Here is a 23,470-nt window from a genome sequence, read left to right on the forward strand (position 1 = left end):
GAATTTCCCAAATCCTAATGACGGTTGAAAACACAGCTTATCAAATTCTGTTATTCTTTTACTGGTCACACTTTCTTAGAGAAAACGCAACTTCCGAATTTTGGTATTTATTTTAGAAAGTGAGGACAGCGCTAAATTCGAATTTCTCACTCTAATTATTTTGAGGTAGGAATCTTACGCATTACCAAATCAGATGCAATGACTAACAATTCCCAGCAATCTTTTATTTATCAGAGTAATGGTACCCAATTCCCTCCATATGGGTTCTTCCGATAAAAACGAGATGATCCATGCGAAGTTTAAGCTCTAAAAACGGAAAGCCTATATCCGTCATTTAGAAAATAAAACCGATAGTAAAAGAAACTAAAAGAAAGTCAATATTTTTTGACAACAGTGTATATCTTCTTTACAATATTGTACGACATCAAAACTTTCGAATTTTGAAAGTAAACAACACAACATGTTATTTGTTTATCCTAACCTCTAATTGAACAATTTGAACGATGAGTTCATCAACTACGTGTACAATACTGAACTCAAACTTTAAGAACTGGAATGGACAAAGAAACCATATTAAATTTACACCAGTAAAGGTCGTGAAAAAGCCTAATGAGCATTTTAAGCTAAATTTCTTAATACTATTTTCAACCTACACGCAATCTTTTCAAATCAAAAGAAACCTACTATTTCGTTTTTCATATCGATAGTCTAGCAGAATCAATCCTTTATGAGATTCTAGTATTTATTTTAGAGTTCGCTGGTGTGCTTGCAAAAATAGAAAGAAGGGGGACTGGGGTCTAGATTCATTAAAAAAAGGGGTAGTGGCTTAATTAAATGATTTGGCGATTCAATCCTTCTCTTCTAACTTGTCAAGGTAAACGCTTTTAGCGAAAGGTGGTGTTGAAAGACTTTGTTAACAAATTCAATAAATATGTCTGGAGAAGAAGGCGAGTCTAAAGTATCGACTTACGAGACTTATGTCTCCACACCAAGCGAGAGAACCGTTTTGCTTGTGAAAGCACGCGGCGAAACATGGCGAGACAAAATCGGGCTTTACGAGCCAACAGAACCAAATTTCTGGCGATACGTTTTTGCTGAATTCGTTTACACGTTAATATTTACAATTATTGCGTGTGGATGTAGTCTTAACTTGGGACAACCAAGGTCTGATTTACACCAAGCCGTTTGCGTTGGAGGGATTGTGGCTGTTTTGATTACAGTTTCAGCTGAGAAATTGGGATATTTTAACCCAGCCTTGTCATTTGGGTTGTTGGTTGCCGGTGAAATTAAATTCGTTCGATTTTTTGTTTACGCTGCTGTTCAAGTCGCTGGCAGTAAGTATATATCATTCCCTTTTGAGAATTTATGTTTTCACCAATGTTTTAGGAGACCAGGCAGGCTTTGTGTTTGACATCAAACTTTACAAACTTAAGTTCAAACTACTGTTGATCTGTGGACATCTGATTGTTCTTATTTCAAGGAGCTATACAGGTACCATTTTTTCAGAATAACTACAGGAGGGGTGGGTTTGCAGGGTTGTCGGGGGTGATGGTTTCACTACAGGCTAGTCTGATCACTTTTTTCAGAACAAAATGAAAATCTACTAATTAAGTGATATTTTATTTAAAAAAATACTTACTGTAGGCAAAAGAGGAGCTAATATTCAAAAACTCTTCCGTCGTCACTATAATATACATCATTCAATTATCATAGTGGCATCTGAAATAGCATAGGACCTACAAAGTCCTTCTGCAAAGACATTTGGTTGCGGTACGGAAGATTATGGGTATGATCCTTAGCCGGAGAGGTCCCATGCCTTTCTCTATCTCCTGTAGATATCTATCGCAAGGGAAAGCAGTCTCAAATTTCATAGATCTTACGTCAATCTGACTTTAAATGAATAAGGATCACATTTTGGTCAATTTTATGTAACTTCTCCTTATTTGAAATAGCAGTAACAAAATACAACAAGACTTACTTGGTATTATTGTGATTGAATGTCAAAAAAAGTTCTTGGCATGTATACGGACATGTTGAATCATGAATTTTTACATCCAATTTAAACCTTTTAAAAGACGCTTGGTAACTTGATCAGGCCTGGAAAAAATGTAAAGAAATTTAAGTTTCAATTTTCGCCTTTTCAAGTTTATACGTGCAACCGTGCAAAGTCAATAATGAGGTTTATCTTAAAGATCATGAAAAGTACATAACGAAAACAGTGTCGTTTTTCAAAATTTATCCCCGGGAATTAAATCCCGAAAGGGGTCCGAAATGACCCAAACTATTTCATGATTTCGTCATCAACTACCCAGTAAGACATTTTTAAACTAGACTCAAAAGATTGGCATTAAAACGTACTATATGGTCTCAATGGCATTGCTGACTCAGCTAAAATATCGTTTTGTGCTGACTCAGAAAATTAATCTTAAAACCTAAATGATTATCTTTTTCAAGGTTTGGGCAATTTTTGAGCAAAACTTAAGTCTCCACACTCTTTCTAGGGTTAATAGGTGTATAAACTAACTTTAATCGAAATCTATTTTCTACCCTGTTCTACCAGGCTGTGCCGGAGCTGGTCTTCTCTATCTCTACACACCATCCAATGTCCGTGGTCATCTGGGAACATTATCCATTCACGATGATCTGTTAGTTGGAGTTGCATTCGTGGTCGAACTCACTTTAACTTTCATTGTCATGTTAGTTATCATTGCAGCAAGGGATCCGGACAACCAATTCTCTTTGTTACAATCTAACATGGTCGTTGGTCTATCTGTAGCTGTCGCAATGTTGATGGGAGTAAGTGGATAAACATACAGTTGACGCTCTCTAAATCGACGTTCTACTATTCGACAGGCTCCCTTATTCAATGGAATTGAAAGTCCCCGTCAATAAGAAACTCTCATAAACGATGCTCCCTTATTCGATAAAGCTCCCTTATTCGATAAAGCTCCCTTATTCGATAAAGCTCCCTTATTCGTTAAAGCTCCCTTATTCCCCTTGAATATCAAATTAGAGAGCGTCAACTGTACTACCACAGCTTAGAGTTCAAAAGTCAAAGACTCTAGAAACTATAACCGAAAGTTATACGTGTGCTCTTCTTGAGACTCCAACGCAAAATTTTGATAATGTCAGAAAAACGATTTTAATTTCAAGCAATTGTAATCAATGCCTTTCCCATAAAACGCACTATAAGCTACCCCAGCTGGCACACAAAGTTCTTTCAACGTCAATTTAATGTTCACAACGTCCATTTAACGTTAGATGAACGTTGAAACAACGTTGTGTGTCAGCTGGGACAGGTATCTCTTAAGAAGTAACTATTGTATGAAACTATTTAATCTCCCTTGCGTAACCAAACACTTGATAACTATCTTTTAGATGCCTTTCACTGGTGCTGGAGTCAATCCTATTCGTGCTTTTGGACCTGCAGCTGTTACTGGAAATCTTGTCCACGAACACTGGGTAAGGCTTTTAAACACGTTAACCAGTTAAAAAACATCGAGAGACTTTCAAAAACTCTAGTAGTACTGAGCTATCCACATAAACTGGACTTCATCGATTAATCTATAGGATCCAGAGCGTTCTAAATCTAGATTTAAACACCATGATAGGATCCTAATTCACAAAGAAAGATTCTCTCAGGGCATTTTTTTCAAATAAAACGTTAATTGAAATCATGCCAATAGGGTACAGGTACTTCAACTGACCTCAGCTAGGAAGATTTACTCATTCCTATCTTTCCTTGACAGGTTTACTGGGTCGGTCCATTGGTAGGAGCATTATGTGCGTCTTTGTCTTACAAATACATTTTCAAACTTGGTGAAGAAAAACCCAAAGAAAAAGCACAACCTATGCCAACTGTTCATATGAAAATCAAAAGCACTTCAAACTCAAGTGTCTAAATGCTGACTATGCTGATGGCAGCTAATGATAATATTTTCTGATCGGTAAATTTGGCTAAAACATGCGGGTTAACTGTTTTCAAATGACTTTATCAATATTAGAAGCCCAAAGAATATTGGCAATTCGTCATCCAAGACCCTTGTGGTAATAGGGTAAGAAAGTGAAAGGAGTATTTCCAAGTATTAAACCATTGAGTTTCAATCCCGAGGGGCTCATGACGAGACTCCTGGATAGGAAACGAAACCACTTATTTCCAATCCAGAACGTCCGCGCGTAGTTTTTACACAAACGCCGGATTGAAACTAAAATCTATCGCTAGATTTCAAAAATTGTAGTCCTTCAAAACAAAGGAACGGCTATATACAATCCGTCGAATTACGGCGCGTTCTATGCGCGTTTTGGATGGGAAATAAGTGGCTTCAGTCCTCGAAATCAAGAGTCGCCAAATCTAATTTCCACCGAATCCGATTAATTTTATTATAGACCAAATAGAAACTCGCATTGTTCTTTTAAATAATATTCCAAACTAGTTTTGAAATCTACAAACTTTTTGTCTTTGTTCATTGTTCTTTTATTCAAAAGTCTTAGATACCTTATCTTAATTATTTCTATTTGTATTGTTTTAAATTTATTTGTGTATTTATATAATTTAAAACATCAAAATCTTTATTTAAAAATAATAAAATCTATACTAAAAACCCCACGTTCAACCTTAATTACTCCATTTCAAACTAACCCCATATAAGCATAAAACTTCAAAGGCAGAACACAAAACACAAAAACAAAAACAATTATACAAGTACTCGAATTTTTTCAGCCACTTTTTTCTAACTCAAACTAGTGGTCGGAGTTCCATTGTTCCGATCGAACCCTCTGAACTTTTTAATTATCGAGAAAATGGAGTGTCAACCTTAATTATCACCTCAGCACTCGAATTTCACAAACACAAATTCGATTGTCAAACTGTTAAAGTATAAGGGTTAAGAGTAAGACTCACCTAATTTTGAGTATAATGTCGGACATCTTTAAGACCAATATCGATGGAAGACCAGGGCAGCTACTCGCAAAGGAATAATAGTGCTCTTCTATAAAATATAGAGGTATTTTCAGCATTAGAGTCCACTTTACAACACACATGACAATTTTCTAGCCCTAGGTTAAAGATTTTGTCTCAACATTTTTGGAAATGTCGCTTGAAATTATGCTCCTGCAAAAAAAATCACTAGAACTGGATCAATAAGGCTTATAAGGCAAAGTTTTTAGTTCCAGTTTCGAGATTTCAAACAGTATACAGTAGCTTATATTCAAAATCTACGTGAAATTTGGGACAGGAAAACCTCTCTTTGTACTGCAAACACAAATCTCTCTAAGAATGAAGATTAAATTTATGAAATACATACTGTCTCACATAAATACTCTCCATATGACTCATCTTTCAAACGGGCGACACACAACACAATGAAGAAACCAACAACAATGAAAGTTCTGGTTCTTCAGTCGGCTTGATCTTCTTCCAATTATTACTATTAGTTGTTATTTTAAATTTCAATTTTTCTATATCTAAAAAATGAAGATTATTAGTCACATATTACTTTGTCAGAAAGAAGAGACCATAACTTCCCAATGAGCTATAGACGAGATCCTTCTTTCTTCTAGTTCCAAAACATTGGCGGCTTAAAGTATGAACAAGTCAATTTAGTCAAGTTTGGCCCATCCACTTGAGAAAAAAAATGGCCATACCTTGTTTTTGGACGTTATTTGATGATTTTTAAAAAGGCATAAAGTTTTTCATTTTCCCATGTATGTAATGTATTTACTCGATGATTTCGTACATCAAAATTTAAGTTTCCTGCTAATTCTTGTATAGTGGGGCGGATTATCACATGTATACTTCAAATTGTGATATAGCTCTGAAATTTTGTACAGAGGTTCATCATAAAGTAAGAAAAATAAAAATTGAGAGAGACACTCTTGAAAATGATGTTTCTGTTGACGTCAGCACTTTTTTTGCAAAAGTTTCATCTCCGAAAAACCCTAACATATTAAATACTGTTGGAAAGGAAATTTAATTCTGAACAACTTTTTTGCTTACGGGAAATCATGAAAATCAATTCAAAAAAAGATAAGTTTTTCTGAAGCTGCCATGGTATGCAAGAAAATCATTTGACGCTAAAAATGTAAAATTATTTTGACGTTAAAATAATATATTGACGTCAATTATTCGTGGGCCCTATCCCTAGTATACAGTATTATCATTGTGTATGTCTTTACAGAACTGTAGGAATACCTTAAGAAAATTCGATTCCAATTGTTATAAACTTTTTCGTGGTCAGGAAATATTTTCCATTTACTAGGACTATTTCGAATCAAATCAATACTATCGTGTAATTTTACAGTAGTTCCAACTAAATTTAAGTGAAGCAGCAAACTAAATTTTTATTATCAATAAATCTCCTAATTATATTACCCTATTAAATTAATTCTGTTCTCAAGCATAGTTAAAAAAATAAAAATTTCAAAATAATGTCAATATAATAAATTTTTTAATATACAATTTATAATGGTTAAATTTTGTTTGTAAAAAAGAAAGTGTTAAAATGTGTCAATCTGTGAGAAAAATATTTTCAAAATTTACAAAAAAAGGTATTACGACAGCTATCAACTTTCTATAACCCGGCTATAACCTAAAGGGGTTTGAATTATATCGATGATCATCACGTTTCAAAACAAATTTACAAAACATTTCCAAAGCTTTAGCTACCATTCAAATCAATTTGGGTTTCAAAGGTCTAAAATCAATTTGGGTTTCAAAAGTCTAAAATCAATTTGGGTTTCAAAAGTCTAAGATCTCATTGATCCTGTTGCGCCAAAAACTGAAAGAAAATGAACCTTAGTTGAGTTGGCGAGGGTAGAATGCCGACAAATGTCTAAGTTTTTTGTATTGACACACTCTGCAAAACAGAAATCTGACGTCATTCGATCCTGGTTAACTCGAATCCAATCCTCTTTGAGGTTACAGGTGGTCTTTCTTACCTTGGTAACGAAGATAGTTTGAACTAATTTACAGAAAAATTTTATTTTCGACAAAACTTACAGTGAAAGAACTTGGGATGAAAATGATTGAGAAGTGTTTTCAATTTAAGAATGAAAATTCTAAGAGACTAAACTAATTAATTTCATACATACTAATAATTATGCCACAAAATATATACACACACTGCAAAATGTTTTTAACAATAACTTAGAAAAATAATGCTTTTAAAAATACAGAATATATTAAAAAAATTAATACATGTCACCCCAGTACCAAAATTTCGTTGCAAAAAATAATATAAAGATGTAAATGTGTAAAAATAAAACATAAAAAGGTGAAAAAAGTGCGAAAATATTTTTATACTTTTAACTTTTTGTCTTGTATACAATTCCAACCAAAAGTATGTTAAAGGTTCAATTCAATTCGGCAAAATTTCAGATTGAAAAACAAGTAGACTGAACTGAAGACTCGATAAAATAATCAAAGACCTAAAGCTTTAAGCTCAAGTTGGCTCTGGTCTTCAAAACAATCAACCACATCCTTTTGTATTTTTCATTTGCTCATAGAGTTGCCTCAATTGCCCAATTTCTTCTTTCATCTCTTTAGCGCTTTGCCTCTGTGATTCAATCTTTATTTTTTGATCATCACGTGCTTTTCTCAAAGCCATCAGCGCATGCGTTAAACTCATTTGTTGAAAGACGTCACGTGATTGGTTGATTTCATTGTTTAATTCGGTAAAGTGGGTTGAATTCAAAACACCAATTTTCTCCATCTCTTCAAACAAACGTAGAACATCACCAGCCTGCTTCAATTGGTCCGATTTTGCCTCGCTTGCCCATTTCAAACTATCTTTGGCTTGTTTAGTCAAGTTGAGAACTTGACTAGAAGTTGCGTTACACCGAACGCTCAAAGCGTAACCCTCGTAACCGATGGAATTGATTTTGCGAAACATAGCTCGGATTTCAGTCATATTTGTTTTGAAAACAGGCTTCTTCTCTAGATCTCGAAATGTAGTAAGTACATTTAATGCATCCTAGAAAAGAAGAATTTCATATTCAAACACAATTTGTATTGTTTTGATTTTTAGGGGATTATTTTTTCCAAATAGAAAATTTTTCAACATAACAGGTTAGGCGTTGCTGCAAGAGTGCTCTACCAGGAGAAGAAGCATGATACAATTTTTTAAGAAATAAATATACCGTCAACTGCTCTAACTTGAGACGATTGGTCGAAACATGGGACTGTTGATAATCTGGCCTGTATTTTCACTTACTGTTAAATCTCTTTGACAACAAATTTGTTTTGATACTTCCACCAAGTTTATCAACTACACTTTCTGTCATAACATGTCACGATAACTTTCACTGATAGCGCGCCCTTTTTAACTTTTTGTTTTCATTCAAAATGACCAGACGCCGATTCGGAGAATTAGAGAACGCCCGCGCCTAACCGCCTATCGCCCGATGGGATTAACGAATAACGAGTGGGTAACTTGCCGCGCGAGTGACGTCAAACGCTCCATCGTTTTGCCACTAATTTGTTCTTCTTCGTTCCAGACACTCGCGTGTGTTCCACAACGGATTTTTTTCATTTTTCGATTTAAAAGCCTACTCGGTGTAAAAGAGAAATCGTGTATTTTTTAATACGCCGTTCATTAACTCAAATCAAATGAGTGGAGGTTCGGTGAAATGGTGGCCGAATTTCTGTCCCATGTTTTGTCAGATAGTCCCAAGCTAGAGCAGTTGACGGTAGCATAGTCAAACCTTTGAAAAAGGTCATTGGTCTTACCTGTCGTTGTTCATTAGTTCTACTTTGTAGATCAGTGCTCTTATTGAAAACTTTTGAAACGTTTCCAAAGATGTCTGTCACTTGCAATTTCATACTTTTCACGTATTCGATTGTTTCAATACTGCTCTTGTTAAGCTGCAAAGAGAAAGAATGTGTTCATAGCAGGTAAGAAAGAGAATTTAATCCAATTGGTCAACAAGTGGAAAATTCAGAACAATAAGATCACGGAAATATCAGCCTCATAAACCGAGTACTATAAAAAAGTATCAAAAAAAGCGTGTATTCGTGTACACAATGCAAATTACTGTATTTTTTACTTCACCTGCTTTTCTTGGCGTTTTTCTTTTCACGAATGCTTATTTCAGTTACCTTACGTCCGCATGTTTGAAATGTATTGCCAGAAAGTGCTAAGTAAGTCTGCGACCGCAGTCGGAGGCGACCCGAAGGCTCCTCTTTCGATAGCTATCTACCCGAAGGTAGGGGAGGGCGCCACTCTTTCTCCCTGGATTTCTCCACTTACCCTTGATCCTTCTCTTAGTTGCTGAGCATCAAGCAGAGAGGCATCAAGTACCATTTTGGGAATCTTTGGTATGACCCGGCTGGGGGTTGAACCCACAACTTTGCGAACCGTAGCCGGATTCTCTACCACTGTACTACGGTCGCTAACAGTCCACAGTGCTAACAGTCCACTAGATTCGCTTTAGTGTTCAAAATTGAAGAAAACCTTATTTTTTACACGTGATTCCGTAAGATATGGCGTTATGAGATGGATATCACAAACAAGGAGGGTGCGGGAAGATTGTCCTTTCTTATACTTGATATTGTTTTAATAACAAAGTTTCAAAAATGTACCTTATCTAACTGTGCCATTGAATCTTTCAGCGATTGTGACGAGTTGATGATAGCATTTTCATAATCCATCAATACTACCAACATACGTTGAGCTGTACCAAATGTTGTATTGGATACCTTCGATGCATTCAAGACACCTTCTCTGTGAAACAATGAAGTGGGGATGATATGAAAATAAAGTTCAGTATCTCAAAAATTCATACAACTACTTTCGGGTAATTGGCCATTTCCAATTTCTATCCATACAGAAGGGGTGGAGGAGCATTTTGGGAGTAAATCCGAGAAGAGTTTCCAGGGGGTAAAGGATTCTTTTTTTTTCATTTTTCCAGGGGATAAAAAGTTATTCTAAAATATTCAGGTGGTAAAAGACTATTTTGACTCGTCCACTGTCATATGAATTTTCCAGCACTTTCTTTGTTTTTGCCATTTTCCCGGGGGTATTTTTTCCAAGAATCTTTTTTTGACTCAAAAAGGTTCGTCCACCCCTGTAGAATTTTTTAATGAAACAGCCCAACATCTAAGCCTTTCGTAGTGTGTGACTCCAAAGGATCGAAGAGATAGACCTTAAAGAACTGAACATAGGTGTTCTCAAAACTTAACCCAACTTTGCTTTGATTGATAAAGATTGATACCTGATTTGAGAAACTTGTTTATGAAGCGTTTCAGTTTCTTTAACCGTTGTATTTGCGCTCTTCAACACCATTGAGGAATGATTTAACGATCTTTTAGAATCAAACATCAATGATGTAAAGGTCTCTTGAAGGTTTTGGAGATGATCTTTCAAACGGTATAAACTCTGATACAAAGTTTCGTTCCTACTTTGCAAATCGTTGAGAATCGTCTTGGCAGAGTTGACATCGAGGTCTTGAATCTCATCTCCAGTTCTGGTGATATTCGCCAGCAAATCTTTTGATAGATTTAGAATCTCCAATGATGTATTGTAAAGGCTTGAAGATAACATTCGTTGACCTGACACTGCTCTACTGAAATCGGTTAATTCAGACTTGGTATTGGTCAGATTGGAGTCGATATTCATACTTATATTGGTAATTGCAGCTGTCTTGACCAAGATTTGATTCGACGCATTGAATAACTGGTCAATGTTGAGTAGAACTGGAGCGTACGATGAAATGCGTTTAGTGGCAATGCTTGTGAAATTATCTGCTAAGTCTTGAAGTTGTTTCAATAGAATGGACGCATTGCCAGATTTAGGTGTCAACTCAGTATTAATTATGTAAACACTAAACCATAGGAAATCATGAATGGTGTTCATCGTGTCACGTGTTTGATTTTCGTGCGTCATGATGTTTGAAGATTGGGCACGAATAATATTGACACGTTGCGTGATGTTGATTTCTAATCGTGTCTCCAGTTCCTCCAACGTATCACCTAATGGAATAAACATTCGGATTTTAAAACTCTTAATCGAGGATAATCTCAGTATAAACCACTGACCTTTATATTTCCCTGGACCAAGCTATATCCGCCATCTTTGATCGGAGTTTTATTTGGAATTGGTACCCGAGAAGAAGCCATTGCAATGTTAAAAAATCATCAAAAGTATTCGAGGAAAAGTAGATCTAACACTCTCGATGCATTTTCACCGCTATTGAGTAGTGCCGCGGGCGCCATTAAAAAATTCCGATTAAAGATTTTTGGTTGGCCGGGATTGAGTAACTTGGTCCAAGGATATATAAAGGTAAGTGGTATAAACGTATAGACTATTTTCTAATCCTTACCTAATAGTACCAAGGCTAAGGAAAAAGTACCGATCAAATTCACAAAAAGTTAAAAAATGAAGTACTACAAAATTGTTAAAAATTACGACATACCCTCAAAAATCTATTCATGAAATATATTCTCTTAAAAAATATTTTGGTGGAACTTTCCTTAACTTTTGTTCAAAAATGTTGTGAATCAGGTGAACTGACACAAGTCCACTATTTGAATAGCTCAGTCTCAAAAACTGAAGATAGAAATTTACCTAAATTATCAAACTCCTGATAAAGCTCATGTTCCAGTTGAGCTGTAGAGTTCACTTCTGATAATATACGAAGAACAGTCGACGACAGGTTAGTGAGTAGTTCTGGAAAAGTGTCATTTGAAACCAGGTGAGCAGCACGTGTTGCATTTTGGACCATGAGTTGAAAGGTCTTGATTTGCTGTCTGAGGAGATGAACTTCATCTTGAATCAAACCATGACATAGAGAACACGCTGTAAATAGAGGTGCGTGTAAAAAGATTGAGTAAAAAGAATTCACTGGAGTCCAATGGACAATCAAAGTTCGTCGCAAATTCGCAGATTCATCTCTTGTTATTTTTTACTATTTTTTGTCAACAAATGTCAGCTTAAGGATTGATATTTTTGGGTGAATCGGAAACATCTTAAAACTTCCAAGGCTCTGTGACTATGTTTATATGCTTTTGAGAGGAACACGGCGATACCTCTTTCTAACAAAAAGTTCATGCACAGGCTTACAGGAAGTTATCATTAGAGTCGAGTTTGGTGCTGGAACCATAAAAAGTGAAGAGCAGGAATTAGCACTTTGATATAAGTAAAAGTAATTGTGCGACCTAGTCGAAGGCGACTCTCAGGCTCCTCTTTCGATAGCTATCTACCTAAAGGTAGGAGAGGGCACTACTTTTTCTCCCTAGATTACCCCACTTCCCCTCAATCATTCTCTTAATTGCCGAGCATTGAGCAGACAGGCATTAACATTTTGTACTAAGTATGAAGAAGTCTTTATACGTTAGAAAGTAGTTTCTAGCAAGGTCTGCCAAAACAGAGCGCAACGATCGAATTAAAAAGCAGCCTAAAACACCCTATTGAACCAATCCGTTTCGAAAATTCTTCAAATAATCTTGAAAACAAAAACAAAAACGACGAGAGGCTAGATCTTTTTATTACCTGTACATGCATGACTAATATTAACAGCATTTTCAGCGCAACGATCGCACCTCCGCCCTCCGATATCTTCTTTACAAGGACATTGTCCCGTCGTTAGATCGCACACATCTGTACGATTGTTAATCGTATTAACAGCAATGCAATCACAAGCTACAATGATAAATTTTAATGTATAAAAACGATATACTACCGGGTGCGCCACAAAAAAGTTTCTCTCTTTAAAGGTAATTTTCTCGAAATCTAAAAATTTTAAAAGAACCATTCCTATTTTATTGGAAAGAAGAAAGATAAACTTAAATTTTGATGGGTCATTTATTGAATTCGATTCATTAGATCAAAAGTTATGCTCAATTGAATAAAAAAGTTACTTTCAGAAAGTGCTCGAAAACGTTGAAAATCGACCTATCAAATTTTTCAGAAGCATTATTACTTGATATATCAGTATTTCCGTTTCAGTCATTAAAAATGATAATTAGCTGTCTAAATGACCTTTTCTTATTTAAAGGAAGGTTGAATTTCAATGAAAGGAAGAAAATTCGTCGAAAAAGGCCAACAAATCTAGTAAAATTCATAAAAATACATCAAATATGGGTTTCGAGATAGATCCAGCCTTACCCCTTACATAGACTTTATCCAGTCTAGAACCAAAAATCTCAGGAAAATTTCGGTAAAACTAAATTGGATTAATTTTGATGAGGATTTTAAACCCTTTCGATCTTTCAACTTCAAAATTTATCTGTTTAGTTAATGAAAAATGCTCTTAATCATGTAAACGCTGTTGCGATTGCCAAATTTAAAGTAAAAATTTGATAGGTCGATTTTTAACGTTTTCGAGCACTTTCTGAAAGTAACATTTTTATTCAATTGAGTATAACTTTTGATCTGATTAATCGAATTCAATAAATGAACCATCAAAATTTAAGTCTATCTTTCTTCTTTTCAATGAAATAGGAATGGTTCTTTTAAAATTTTTAGATTTCGAGAAATTTGGTTTCAAAGAGAGAAACTTTTTTGTGGCGCACCCGGTACAAATCAAAAAACTAAGTGGGAAATGAGAATGAATTCTGGCCTTAAAAACTTGACAACATCGAGATAGCTTCAAAAGTATGTGCGTCACTTGGCAGTATACATTATCAATCAGTGTACCATATATTTCCCCAAGCAAGGAGCGGGGTTGGAAACTCTCAATTCCTTATAACAGACAGTGCTCCCTTTCACAAAGCTACTCGATATTATTGTGTGTTAAAGTAAGTACTCCAAATTAAAACTTTTCAACTTTATCTTTTCCACTGTCAAAAAAAAGTGCACTGTCTTTAATAAAAAAGGGGAGGGGTGGTAATCACAAACAATTCAAAGGCAGAATTACTGTATTTTGGTTTGAAAAAAGAAAAAAAGCAATGTCGAGAATGTACAGGCTGACAAACCTACATTTCACATCATTAATACCCTCAAGTGTTACCTCGTATAATGTGACGAATTTTACTTTAATGAAGTAGCGGGCTTATAAAAGGGCCTGTTTACGAAGCAAAATCTATTCCCCGAACTACCTAATTGGCGATGTACGGGTCCAAGTAGTATATTTAAAGTTGAAAATAACCTCTTTTCACTCTCATTTCAAATGCAAACTTTTGTTAACTTAGTTATTTCAAATGCAGACAGAGAGTGAAAAAAAATATAACTAGACCGCGCGACTCGTAAAAAGCATACTGCGTTGTTGAGAAGATATTCGTAAAAATAATATACCTTTGCAACCAACAAAACTTGGATTGTTATACCCATAGAAGCCTGGTGAACACTGCTCACAATCCGGTTCCTCAACGTTCGGTTGGCAACGCTCACAATGATCGCCTTCCGTACCATGTTGGCAATTAGAACATATGCCAGTCTCCGGATTACAGTCTGTTGAACGAGCATTGCAAGAACATAATACGCAACGATCGAACGGACCATTGATTAATTTCTCTCTGGTATAGCCTTTGATAAAATTGATATACATTTTCGTAACTGGTTTTAGTTTTGTGAAATAACAAGAACATAAACACAATCTGAAGTGACTTTTTCCAAATCTAAATGACATTTCAATCGCCGGCTACTATTGAATAATCGTGGCGATTGTAAATGGCATTACATCATCAACAGCCAATAGATTTGGAAAAAGTCACTTCAGTTTGTTTTATGTTCCAGCAAAAAAACTGTTAAATTCTTTGATAAAGTTTAGAGGACATAATTCCAACGTATGAAAGTACGAGTTCCAGTCGTGAATCGAAAAGAAAGTATATACAGCTGACTCCTCTAATTTGATCTAGAAGGGATCGAAAAATTTCTTCGAATCAGAAAAAAATTCGAAATTAGAGAGATTGATTTAAAGCACTTTTCAGCTTGGGGACCATTTTAGTTCGAACTATAGAGAGATTTGAATAAATTAGAGGTTCGAATTAAAGAGAGTTGACTTTAATTTGTAAGATGAAGAGCGTACCTGAAGAGCAGGTCTGACACGAAACACCAGTGTAATTTTGAGGACATTGGCAATGTTCAACACCACCAAAATCACCAGCATCATTCCCTACTGGTACCACTTTCATCATTGTCAATTTTTGAAAAATTCCCACATCTCCTTTTGTTCCTTGAAACTGAATTTGAAGTGATTCAAGATCTGCAAGGATTGCTTGGATTTTCCAGGAATCTAAGTCTGCATTTTCTGCATCAATACGAATGCTGGCTTTCTGACCAACACCACTGGTTATATTATTGATTGTGTAACTTAGGAAGAAATTATCAGTCCCACCGATCAGAATCAAGGATACAGACCGATTGACAGATACAGATGTTTGGTAATCGAAATTGAATTCCAGTGTTAATTCCTGTTGTAAAATGTAAAGTCGATTACCAAGGTACTCTTGTGGAGCTGAAAGCACAAAATAACCACCAGTCATGTTAAAAGTGATTCCAGCTTCGGATGTTTCAAAATTACCACCGTTAATTTGTGTCCAGTCAAATAAATCAGATGGAATAGGTCGGAGTTCGTAACCAGAGGCGGAGCTACATGTGTCTGTTTTGTTGAAACAGAAACATTCCTGGCAGCCTTGGTGATTCTCCTTCATCAAGTTGAAATAACCAGTTTTACATGATGAACATTTCTCGATGATGACGTTACTCTTGCATGAACATTTACCAGTGTCTTGGTCACATTGCAAGCTGACTGATCCATCTTCATTACATCCACAACGACTAAGAACACAATGAACAAAACATACTTCAATAAAACCTTCCGGACACCAAAACAGGAAGGCTAAGGAAAATGTTCCCAAAAATATGGGGAGGGCGGGGTACAAGGGAAAGGAGGAAAATTAAAAGGGGCAATAATACCATGAGGGAGTCACCCTTACGCAAAATTCATAAGATCTATAATTGTAAAAGAGTCTATAAATGATAGCATCTTCTACTTTCAGAAGTTTACAATGCAAAGGATTGCACCATCACAGTGTTAAATACTTCAAGTTGTGAATATAGTCGCTCTCATGTTGTCTTCTGACCAGCCACCAGAACCGTTGGAAAACCACAACCATGCCATTCGCGGGCATACATAAGGGCAATACATAAGGGCAAAATTCATAAGTTGTGAATAATACTGTGTTTAAAAAGGGAGGAGGTAAAAAAGACTTTCTACTAACCTGCATCCAGTCCCAGAAAACCCATAATAATTAATTTGACATCGATCACATTTTTGGCCCTGTGTACTTTCCTTGCACACGCATATCCCATTATCAAGACACTGTAAACTGGATGATCCGTTCATATTACAGCCACAATCTCTGCAACCTTCCAGCGTTCCAAAACCGAAGTAATTCGTTTGACATTGAGAGCATGTACGAGTAATGATATTTTTTTTACAAGAACATTGTCCACTTTCAACATTACAAGCGAAATCGGTTGATCCTGTACTGTCACATTCACATTCTATATTGTAAAAATTATTCAAATTTTCAAAAACTGACCGACTAAAAATCACCAAAAAGGGGCAAGATAGACCCAATTAGGTAATACCTTATTACACGAATTATTACTAGTCATTTTATTAACACGAATTGTTGAAAAATTTCGTGTTAATAAAAACCCCCTTAATTAAAACCAGCCGTGGTGTCTTTGAAAAAAAAACAGATAAAATTTGTGTTAATTTTTTTGCGTGTTAATTTCAAGGCCGTTGAATACTTGCCTAAGAATATTCGTGTAATAAGGTATATACTTTTAGTTTCAGCCTTTAAAAACAGAGTTTTATAAAAAGGGGGAGTCAGAATAGGAATATCAAGGGTTGAATTAAGTTATGGTGATACTGTTTATAGGTAACCGAGAGTAATTTGTAGAAGGTGAAGAAGGGAAATTAAATAATCCAGATGAAGCCAACCCTATTGTATCTTACTTTGGCACCCGTTGGTGGTGAAATTGAAGTAACCAGCCATGCATTGATCACATTTTCTTCCCATCACACCTTCCTTACAATAACACTGTCCACCGTACGTCTCACACGTGGTATTCCATGAACCAATAGTATCACATTTGCATTCTTGAAAAAAGAATGAAGGTAAGCTAAATTGATACATTCTCACTACCAGTACGAGGATAAAGCCGTAATCATTCCGTGAGCGTTCTTTTGTTAATAGAATTTGTAAATTATTGATCAAAGTTATTTAGGATCATTTGTCCTGCAAAGAAGAGTAGAAAAATTTTGAATTAATTTCATTTTTTACTTCGTGTTATTTGCAAGAAAAACCAAAAAGTAAACAGTCTCTGATTGGCTGAATTTCATACCTTATTTAACATATTATACAAAAAGATGATTCCTCTAGGAAACCTTTTTTTATTTACCCTGAGAACCATCATAAATCTCAATATTTGTTGAAAACACAACATCTTTGCATCCTTCAGTCACCTCAAAAGTCATTGAACTTAAACTTTCATTCCAGCAGTTGGCAATGAGCTCCTCAACAGATGGACCACTATTGCGATGTAAATCCACTCCCTCGTAATCGGGTAGCAGAACTAACGAATCTAACATCATAGATTGATCGTTTGTGTCAATATTGGTGATTTTGAATGTGTAATTTCCACCACTGACCAATATGACTTTAGCTAGTATCATTTTATCTGATCCTCTTTGGAGTATGTTCGCAGTTGAGATTAACTGAATGGTAGATCCAGTGTTGGAGAAGTGTAACTCCATGGTTATGTTTTGTGGATGTACAAGTTCTTTGTATCGAATTTGGATGTGAAATCTAAGAAAGAACATAAGAGAAAAAATTGAAGGACATCAAATGTCCACAAATGTATTCTTGATTCGTCGAATAACAGCTTTTATTAACAGTCCCTTGTCCAAATTACTACTATCAGAATAGATAAAAAACTCACTGTTGCCACTCTTGAAGCTGTTTGAGAAAGTTTTTATTTACTTAGTTCAAGTGGCAATACTTACAGTCTAGTCATGTCAGGAGTGAATGTCAATTCAACCGAGCCAGATGCATTGACCAAAGCATATCCATATCCAGAGAAGCGTTGGCCATAGCCATCAATATCTGATATTCTCTCCAATAATCCTCCGCCTTGCTCAGCTTCCAGAATGTAATGATTGAAGGATGGCACATACGTTCCACTGGTTATTTGATCACAATGACGACCAGAAATACCAAAACGACAATAACACGATCCTAAAGAAAGAAGGGTATTTCTGATTTTTATCTTCTATAGAAAGAAATATCTATCTCAATAACAAAAGGTTTAAATTTTGTGCAAAAAGTAGGCAAAGAGTTTCTTTCCCTCAGGAGCCAATGACGTGAATATCCAAAAATCTAAAAAAGTCAAAGTCAAAGAAATCCTTAGGAAATCCTAAAGAAAATGTCAGTATTTTGAATGTATTGAATCGTACCAGTCTCTTGGTCACAAGTTTCATTGTAAGAACCACCAATCTTACAATCACATTCCTCGCATTCATCAGTCAAAGTTTCTGGGAAATTGAAATATCCAGGTTGACATTGTGAGCAAGTACGTCCACCTATGGTGGGTTTACATCTACATTTTCCAGTCTGCTGGTCACAGTTTGTTTCACCTTGAATGGTTCCATTAATTGAACAATTACAAGCTAAAGAATTAAAAATATACAATGTTGTTGTTCTCAAAGTATGTATTATAATGTATAGTCAAACGTGCGCAATTTCAGTATTTTTCTAACTATTTGGAGGTCCATTTGAAGCTTGTTTCCAGGACCCTAAGAAACACCTGTAATTGATTCCAGCTAAATTGGACCATAAATCGACAGCTGTTCCAATATATTTTGCGACCTAAACACAGGCAAATTAACTTGAAAAATCTTTCTCATTTTGACATCAAAAAAAATATGTAAAAATACAAACAAAAAGAATATGCGGAACTTTGAAATTTGTTTCCATTTAGAGCCTCAAAAGACAGAATTACCTTCGCAGTTTCCATCAGGTGACAATCTTAATCCAAAATAACCATCTTTGCACTCATCACATCTCATTCCAAACACATTTGGCTTACAGGGGCATTGTCCAGCAGCTTGATTGATTGTTGAGTTTTGTAAACATTTTCCATTATTGGTTGTTCCAGGTAAAAAACAATCACAGGCTAAATAAGAAGAAAAATACAACCATCATACTCAAAATAAAGGTCCGGAAATTGTAGGAGTCTGTTAAATGACGCGCCTTACGCGTCCACGCGCCTGAATTTCGACGCGCCCTTATACGCGCCTTATTATCAACGCGCCCTAAATTTTTGACGTGCCTTACAGTATTACTACCTTAAATTTTTGTAAATTTTGACGTGATTTTTATTGCCCCCCGGCACGTGAAAGGCGAATGTTCTGCAAAAAATTATTCAGAAAAAAAGACGACAACAACGGCGGTTCATTTCATTTTTTCTGATTTCTAATCCAAATTTTTTAGCATTCTCTATGAGACAGAAGTGATTTTATTTCTTTATCATTTATCATATTTATCAAAAACACTTCGTAAAAATTTATTTATAGACTCAATGACACATGGTTTTATCAATATTTCATTTTCTGGTTGAATTCTCAGTGTGTTATTTTCTTGCGAGTTCATACTTAATTGATTATGCCTTATTATTTTCCAAATTTTAGCTAAATTGTGCTTATAAACGTCATGCTTATAAATAAATAAGAGTGTAACGGTACACGTTTTTTTTTTTATAAGGAACCTTAACTTTGCTCTGAGCCTGGAGTTCCTTATTTTTACAGAGAATTTCAGTCTCAAAGTTCCTTATCGAGTTCCTTACTACATAGGAAATTTTGAACTTTTTGCCCCTTGAAAGATCAAAATTTGGTCAAATTAGTCCAAATAAGGTACATTATTTTCAAATCCACTTATTCTCAGCCTGGGCAGTTCCTTAATAATTCCTTATTTTTTGAACCATTTTCAGCCTCGAGTTCCTTATAAAAAAAAAACGTGTAGGGCGATTACTCAGGCTAAAAGTAGCATTCCTTATTAAATTATCATAAATTCAGAGCTATGGGGGCATTTATAGCGATAGTTAATGCTAGTTTAAAAATGTAATCGATTGTGGTGTACTTGGGATAATAGTATCGTCTTACAATTGATTAATTCACGGACCAAGTTTCAGACTTTTTTGACGTGAATTTACTCTCAGGTGCCTAATAAAAATGGGTTGATCAGGTCTTGGACGGAAAATATCTAAAATAGACTTAAAAGGGGTTTATTTCAATGGATCAATATTATTTCCGTGAAAAAGGAAAAGGAAATATTATCCTTGCTATTTTTAGCCTTAGGGATGTAATATGAAATTGTAAAATTTGAAAAATCGACGTGGTACGCACGTGCTGCATCCTGAATTCTGAATGAAATCGAAAACCAGGTGATAAACCAGAAAAATTAAATTAAAAAATTACACCCTGGATGCACACTACCTTATTTTATACACACAAGTAATCTAATTGTTCACACCAAAACGAATTTTTCGTTAAGTCTGTTTCGCACCTATTTTAATTTCTCCTTTCTCTCCTTGGTAAAAAAAGAAAAGTTCACTGTAAATAGTTACATTTCTCTTTTTTTCTATAGGAATCTTAAAAAGTTTTTAGAAAGTTTTATTAAATGAATTAAAAGTAAGGTGCGACAAAAATTTAGGGCACATCGATAATAAGGCGCGTAAGAAGGTGCGTCAAAACTTAAAGGCGCGTCGAAATTCAGGCGCATAGGGCGCGTGGGCGCGTAAGGCGCGTCATTTAACAGACTCAAATTGTAGCTGATTGTTAGAATCAAAGAAGGATTCGCTTTGTAGTTAATGTGTAGATTCACATAAGATATTTCATCCTAGCTCACATTATACTAAAGCTTCAATCTCTTTGAGATTTAACACTTTTTATTACTGTACTATTTTTGAACTTTTTTAAACTTTTTAAACTTTTGAATTTTAATCTAATAAATCTAATTTAAAATTGTATAAATTACCTATCTATTCTGATCTATTCTAATTTTTTCATATCTTTAACTTAGCTTTTCATTTTTGTATTTTTACATAGAATTTGCGAGATTAGGCATTTTATGTCTTATGCAAATATAAAATAGTCGAACGTGCGCAACGCACTGGGCTTAACTTCAGTAGCTTCAAATTATTTATAGGCCCAATTGTAGACCCCAGATATTCATCAAAGGAATAAGTGTGCCAAATTTAAGCCAAATCTGACAATTTTTAAAGTCTCCAGGCTGCCCGAAGTTTTAGCCTCGTTTTAGCGTAAAAACTTGTCCCCAAGCCCCAACAATCAGAATTTTTGAAAAATGAAAAAAACGCCCCCCGATATTCTCCTAAGGAACAAGTGTGCAAAATTTCAGCCAAATCAAACAATTTTTGAAGTCTCCAGGCTGTCCCAAAGTTTTCGGGCGGACATACAGACAGACATACATACAGACAGACATTGTCAGATTCTAGCTCAACTGAAGTTGAGAACTAGAATTAGAACTAGAACTCTCAAAATTAATTGGCTTAAAATTATTTGTTTTTATAAAGCACAACCTAATGTAATTCTTGCTCTCATTACCAACCTCATTTTTTACTGGTTTTTCTTTGCTTCAACATGACTCCTTCTCATGTAAAAGCAGTATACTTCGATGCAATAGCAAAAGTAGGGTTGGATTACAAAATTTCAAATTTTACAAGAAAGAACCTTTACTCACGTGACAATTACATTTCACCAACAAAAAATACTCACCTATGCAAACTCTTTCATCATTTATTGGCAATGATATGTTTCTGTAATGGAAATCATCACACCGTTCACAGTGATAACCTGTTGTACCATTTCTACATTCATCACAGACACCATGTTCAAGTGTCTCATTGTAGTGACAACTGCCTGCATGGTTGTTGCAATTACATGCTAAAAAAGTGAAAGAAATATTTCATTTCAAATCTCCAAAAGGAGCCAGGAAATTTTGGGTAATAAAGAAAGTTAAAAAATCTCCTTTTTTCATCAAACTAAAAATCATTGAATACATAGATAAATCTCAACAGAGAAGTTTGGACTGATATTTCTCAGTTGTTATAAATGATTCCTGATCTGGATTCAACACTTTAACACGTTTTTAAAAAGACAATGAATCCTTTCAGTTAACTGTAATATGAGTAAGCACTGTACCTTCACATGGATTAGGTTTGTTTGAAGCTTCAGCTGGTTTCCATGGTTTATTATTGAAAAGTGGTATGCATTTCTCACAGTCGGTACCAGCTGTGTTGTGCTGACAAAAACATTGTTTGTTACTATCGCAATAAGGAGCGTGTCCATTACAATGACACCTACCATGGATTTGAACATCTGTAATGTCATAATAATACTTGTTCAAAAAAGATTCTTGATTGATTTTTTCATTGTTATCAGTCCATGGGTATTGTAATGATATCCGAAAATCCGTTGCTGTTATATAATCTTGGATATCTTTAGACCAAAAATTATCTTTTGTATAACTTGGTTCGAACTTCACTTGACTGCCTTGGACTGCATCTAATGATTGATGTTCAATACAATACACTTCCCGTTCATCATTTCTTTGAGATTCCAACTTGATTCTGGGAAACCTCAAAGCACATTGATCAGCATAATAACGATAAGGTTTCCAGCTATTACCAAAATCAGAGGATCTTTCAATTACAAAAGCGTGTGGTTTACTAGAGTAAAAGGTTAACTGGATTGATCCAGTCAAATCATAACTTTTGTTCATTGACAGTGTCAAGTTAATTTTAAGTGTACCATCGGTCAAAATATTCATTTGCTTAGCATCCCACCAAGTTATAGATTGCCACCAAGTTGGCTTATAACCAAAATCCCAAAAATTCAATGGAAAGTCTTTGTCTGTCATGTGGCGCACTGGATGACTGTTCATAGTTGAACTAGCATTACAAATAAAACAACCTGAAGGCTCAGCACTACGGCAATATTTTGTTGTTGGGGTACCACAAGTATATTTATCATCAACATTTATTTCATGATTTTCAGCAATATCGATGGGACCAGGTAAACAAACTCTTGGGTTATACAAAAAGTCATAGCAACTATAGTCATTATTTTGAGCATAAGTTAATAATGTCTTCCGAAGAAACATAAAACACAAGACACATATTGTTGAACGCATTTTCTCAATTTTCTTTCTTCATGCTAAAAATTATTGGAGTTAAAAAATTGAAATATCACATAATTTATTTCAGCTCATAATCGAACAGATATCTTAGAAAAATTCAGGTAATTTTTGTTTCTGGACCATTGGCTGGGTGAAAGATTTGTCCATATGTTTTCATAAAGTACAAAAAAGTACAAAATAAAGTTTGTTGTTTGTCATCAATATGACAAGGTAGCACTTCTAGCTTCCTTTACTGATTTTTTATACCCAAAAGCCTGTTTTTATTCTAAAATATTGAAAAAAGTAAAATTTACACAACCATAAAACTGG

General features: G+C 35.0%; 2 protein-coding genes and 1 long non-coding RNA gene across 3 annotated transcripts; 1 reads left to right on the plus strand and 2 right to left on the minus strand.

Annotated features, from left to right (window-relative positions):
• The first annotated feature begins 839 nt into the window (after positions 1-839).
• Positions 840-4,602, plus strand: LOC136809894 (lens fiber major intrinsic protein-like). The gene is made up of 4 exons (XM_067066456.1): positions 840-1,334; positions 2,561-2,796; positions 3,379-3,462; positions 3,750-4,602. The coding sequence occupies exons 1-4, from the start codon at positions 932-934 to the stop codon at positions 3,900-3,902; spliced, it is 876 nt and encodes a 291-aa protein (XP_066922557.1). The 5' UTR covers positions 840-931; the 3' UTR covers positions 3,903-4,602.
• Positions 1,972-5,543, minus strand: LOC136809896 (uncharacterized). Its single transcript, XR_010847028.1, has 3 exons — positions 5,304-5,543; positions 4,901-4,988; positions 1,972-2,097 (listed from the first exon to the last, which is right to left on the minus strand). It is a non-coding gene; the product is annotated as an uncharacterized lncRNA (long non-coding RNA).
• A 662-nt stretch (positions 5,544-6,205) lies between these two features.
• On the minus strand, positions 6,206-23,197 carry LOC136809891 (laminin subunit beta-1-like). The gene is made up of 16 exons (XM_067066453.1): positions 22,165-23,197; positions 21,739-21,906; positions 18,948-19,121; positions 18,403-18,615; positions 17,953-18,184; positions 17,349-17,755; positions 16,903-17,046; positions 16,157-16,442; positions 14,962-15,713; positions 14,229-14,459; positions 12,486-12,635; positions 11,562-11,792; positions 10,210-10,966; positions 9,578-9,719; positions 8,726-8,860; positions 6,206-7,970 (listed from the first exon to the last, which is right to left on the minus strand). The coding sequence occupies exons 1-16, from the start codon at positions 23,153-23,155 to the stop codon at positions 7,467-7,469; spliced, it is 5,517 nt and encodes a 1,838-aa protein (XP_066922554.1). The 5' UTR covers positions 23,156-23,197; the 3' UTR covers positions 6,206-7,466.
• Positions 23,198-23,470: the final 273 nt, after the last annotated feature.

This window comes from Clytia hemisphaerica, unplaced genomic scaffold (genome assembly GCF_902728285.1).
Source record: "Clytia hemisphaerica strain Z4C2 unplaced genomic scaffold, Clytia hemisphaerica genome assembly, whole genome shotgun sequence".
In the NCBI taxonomy this organism is placed as follows: Eukaryota; Metazoa; Cnidaria; class Hydrozoa; order Leptothecata; family Clytiidae; genus Clytia; species Clytia hemisphaerica.

What these genes read in the sequence shown, in the direction of transcription:
- LOC136809891 (XM_067066453.1), bottom strand. Translation starts at nt 23,155, where the DNA reads ATGCGTTCAACAATATGTGTCTTGTGTTTTATGTTTCTTCGGAAGACA. An exon ending in AACTTGTGACCAAGAGACTG is followed by an intron (nt 18,185 to 18,402) that starts GTACGATTCAAT and finishes TTCTTTCTTTAG; the next exon opens with GATCGTGTTATTGTCGTTTT. An exon ending in GTGTCAGACCTGCTCTTCAG is followed by an intron (nt 14,460 to 14,961) that starts GTACGCTCTTCA and finishes ATTTTATCAAAG; the next exon opens with GCTATACCAGAGAGAAATTA.
- LOC136809894 (XM_067066456.1), top strand. Translation starts at nt 932, where the DNA reads ATGTCTGGAGAAGAAGGCGAGTCTAAAGTATCGACTTACGAGACTTAT. An exon ending in CTGTCGCAATGTTGATGGGA is followed by an intron (nt 2,797 to 3,378) that starts GTAAGTGGATAA and finishes ACTATCTTTTAG; the next exon opens with ATGCCTTTCACTGGTGCTGG. An exon ending in ATCTTGTCCACGAACACTGG is followed by an intron (nt 3,463 to 3,749) that starts GTAAGGCTTTTA and finishes TTTCCTTGACAG; the next exon opens with GTTTACTGGGTCGGTCCATT.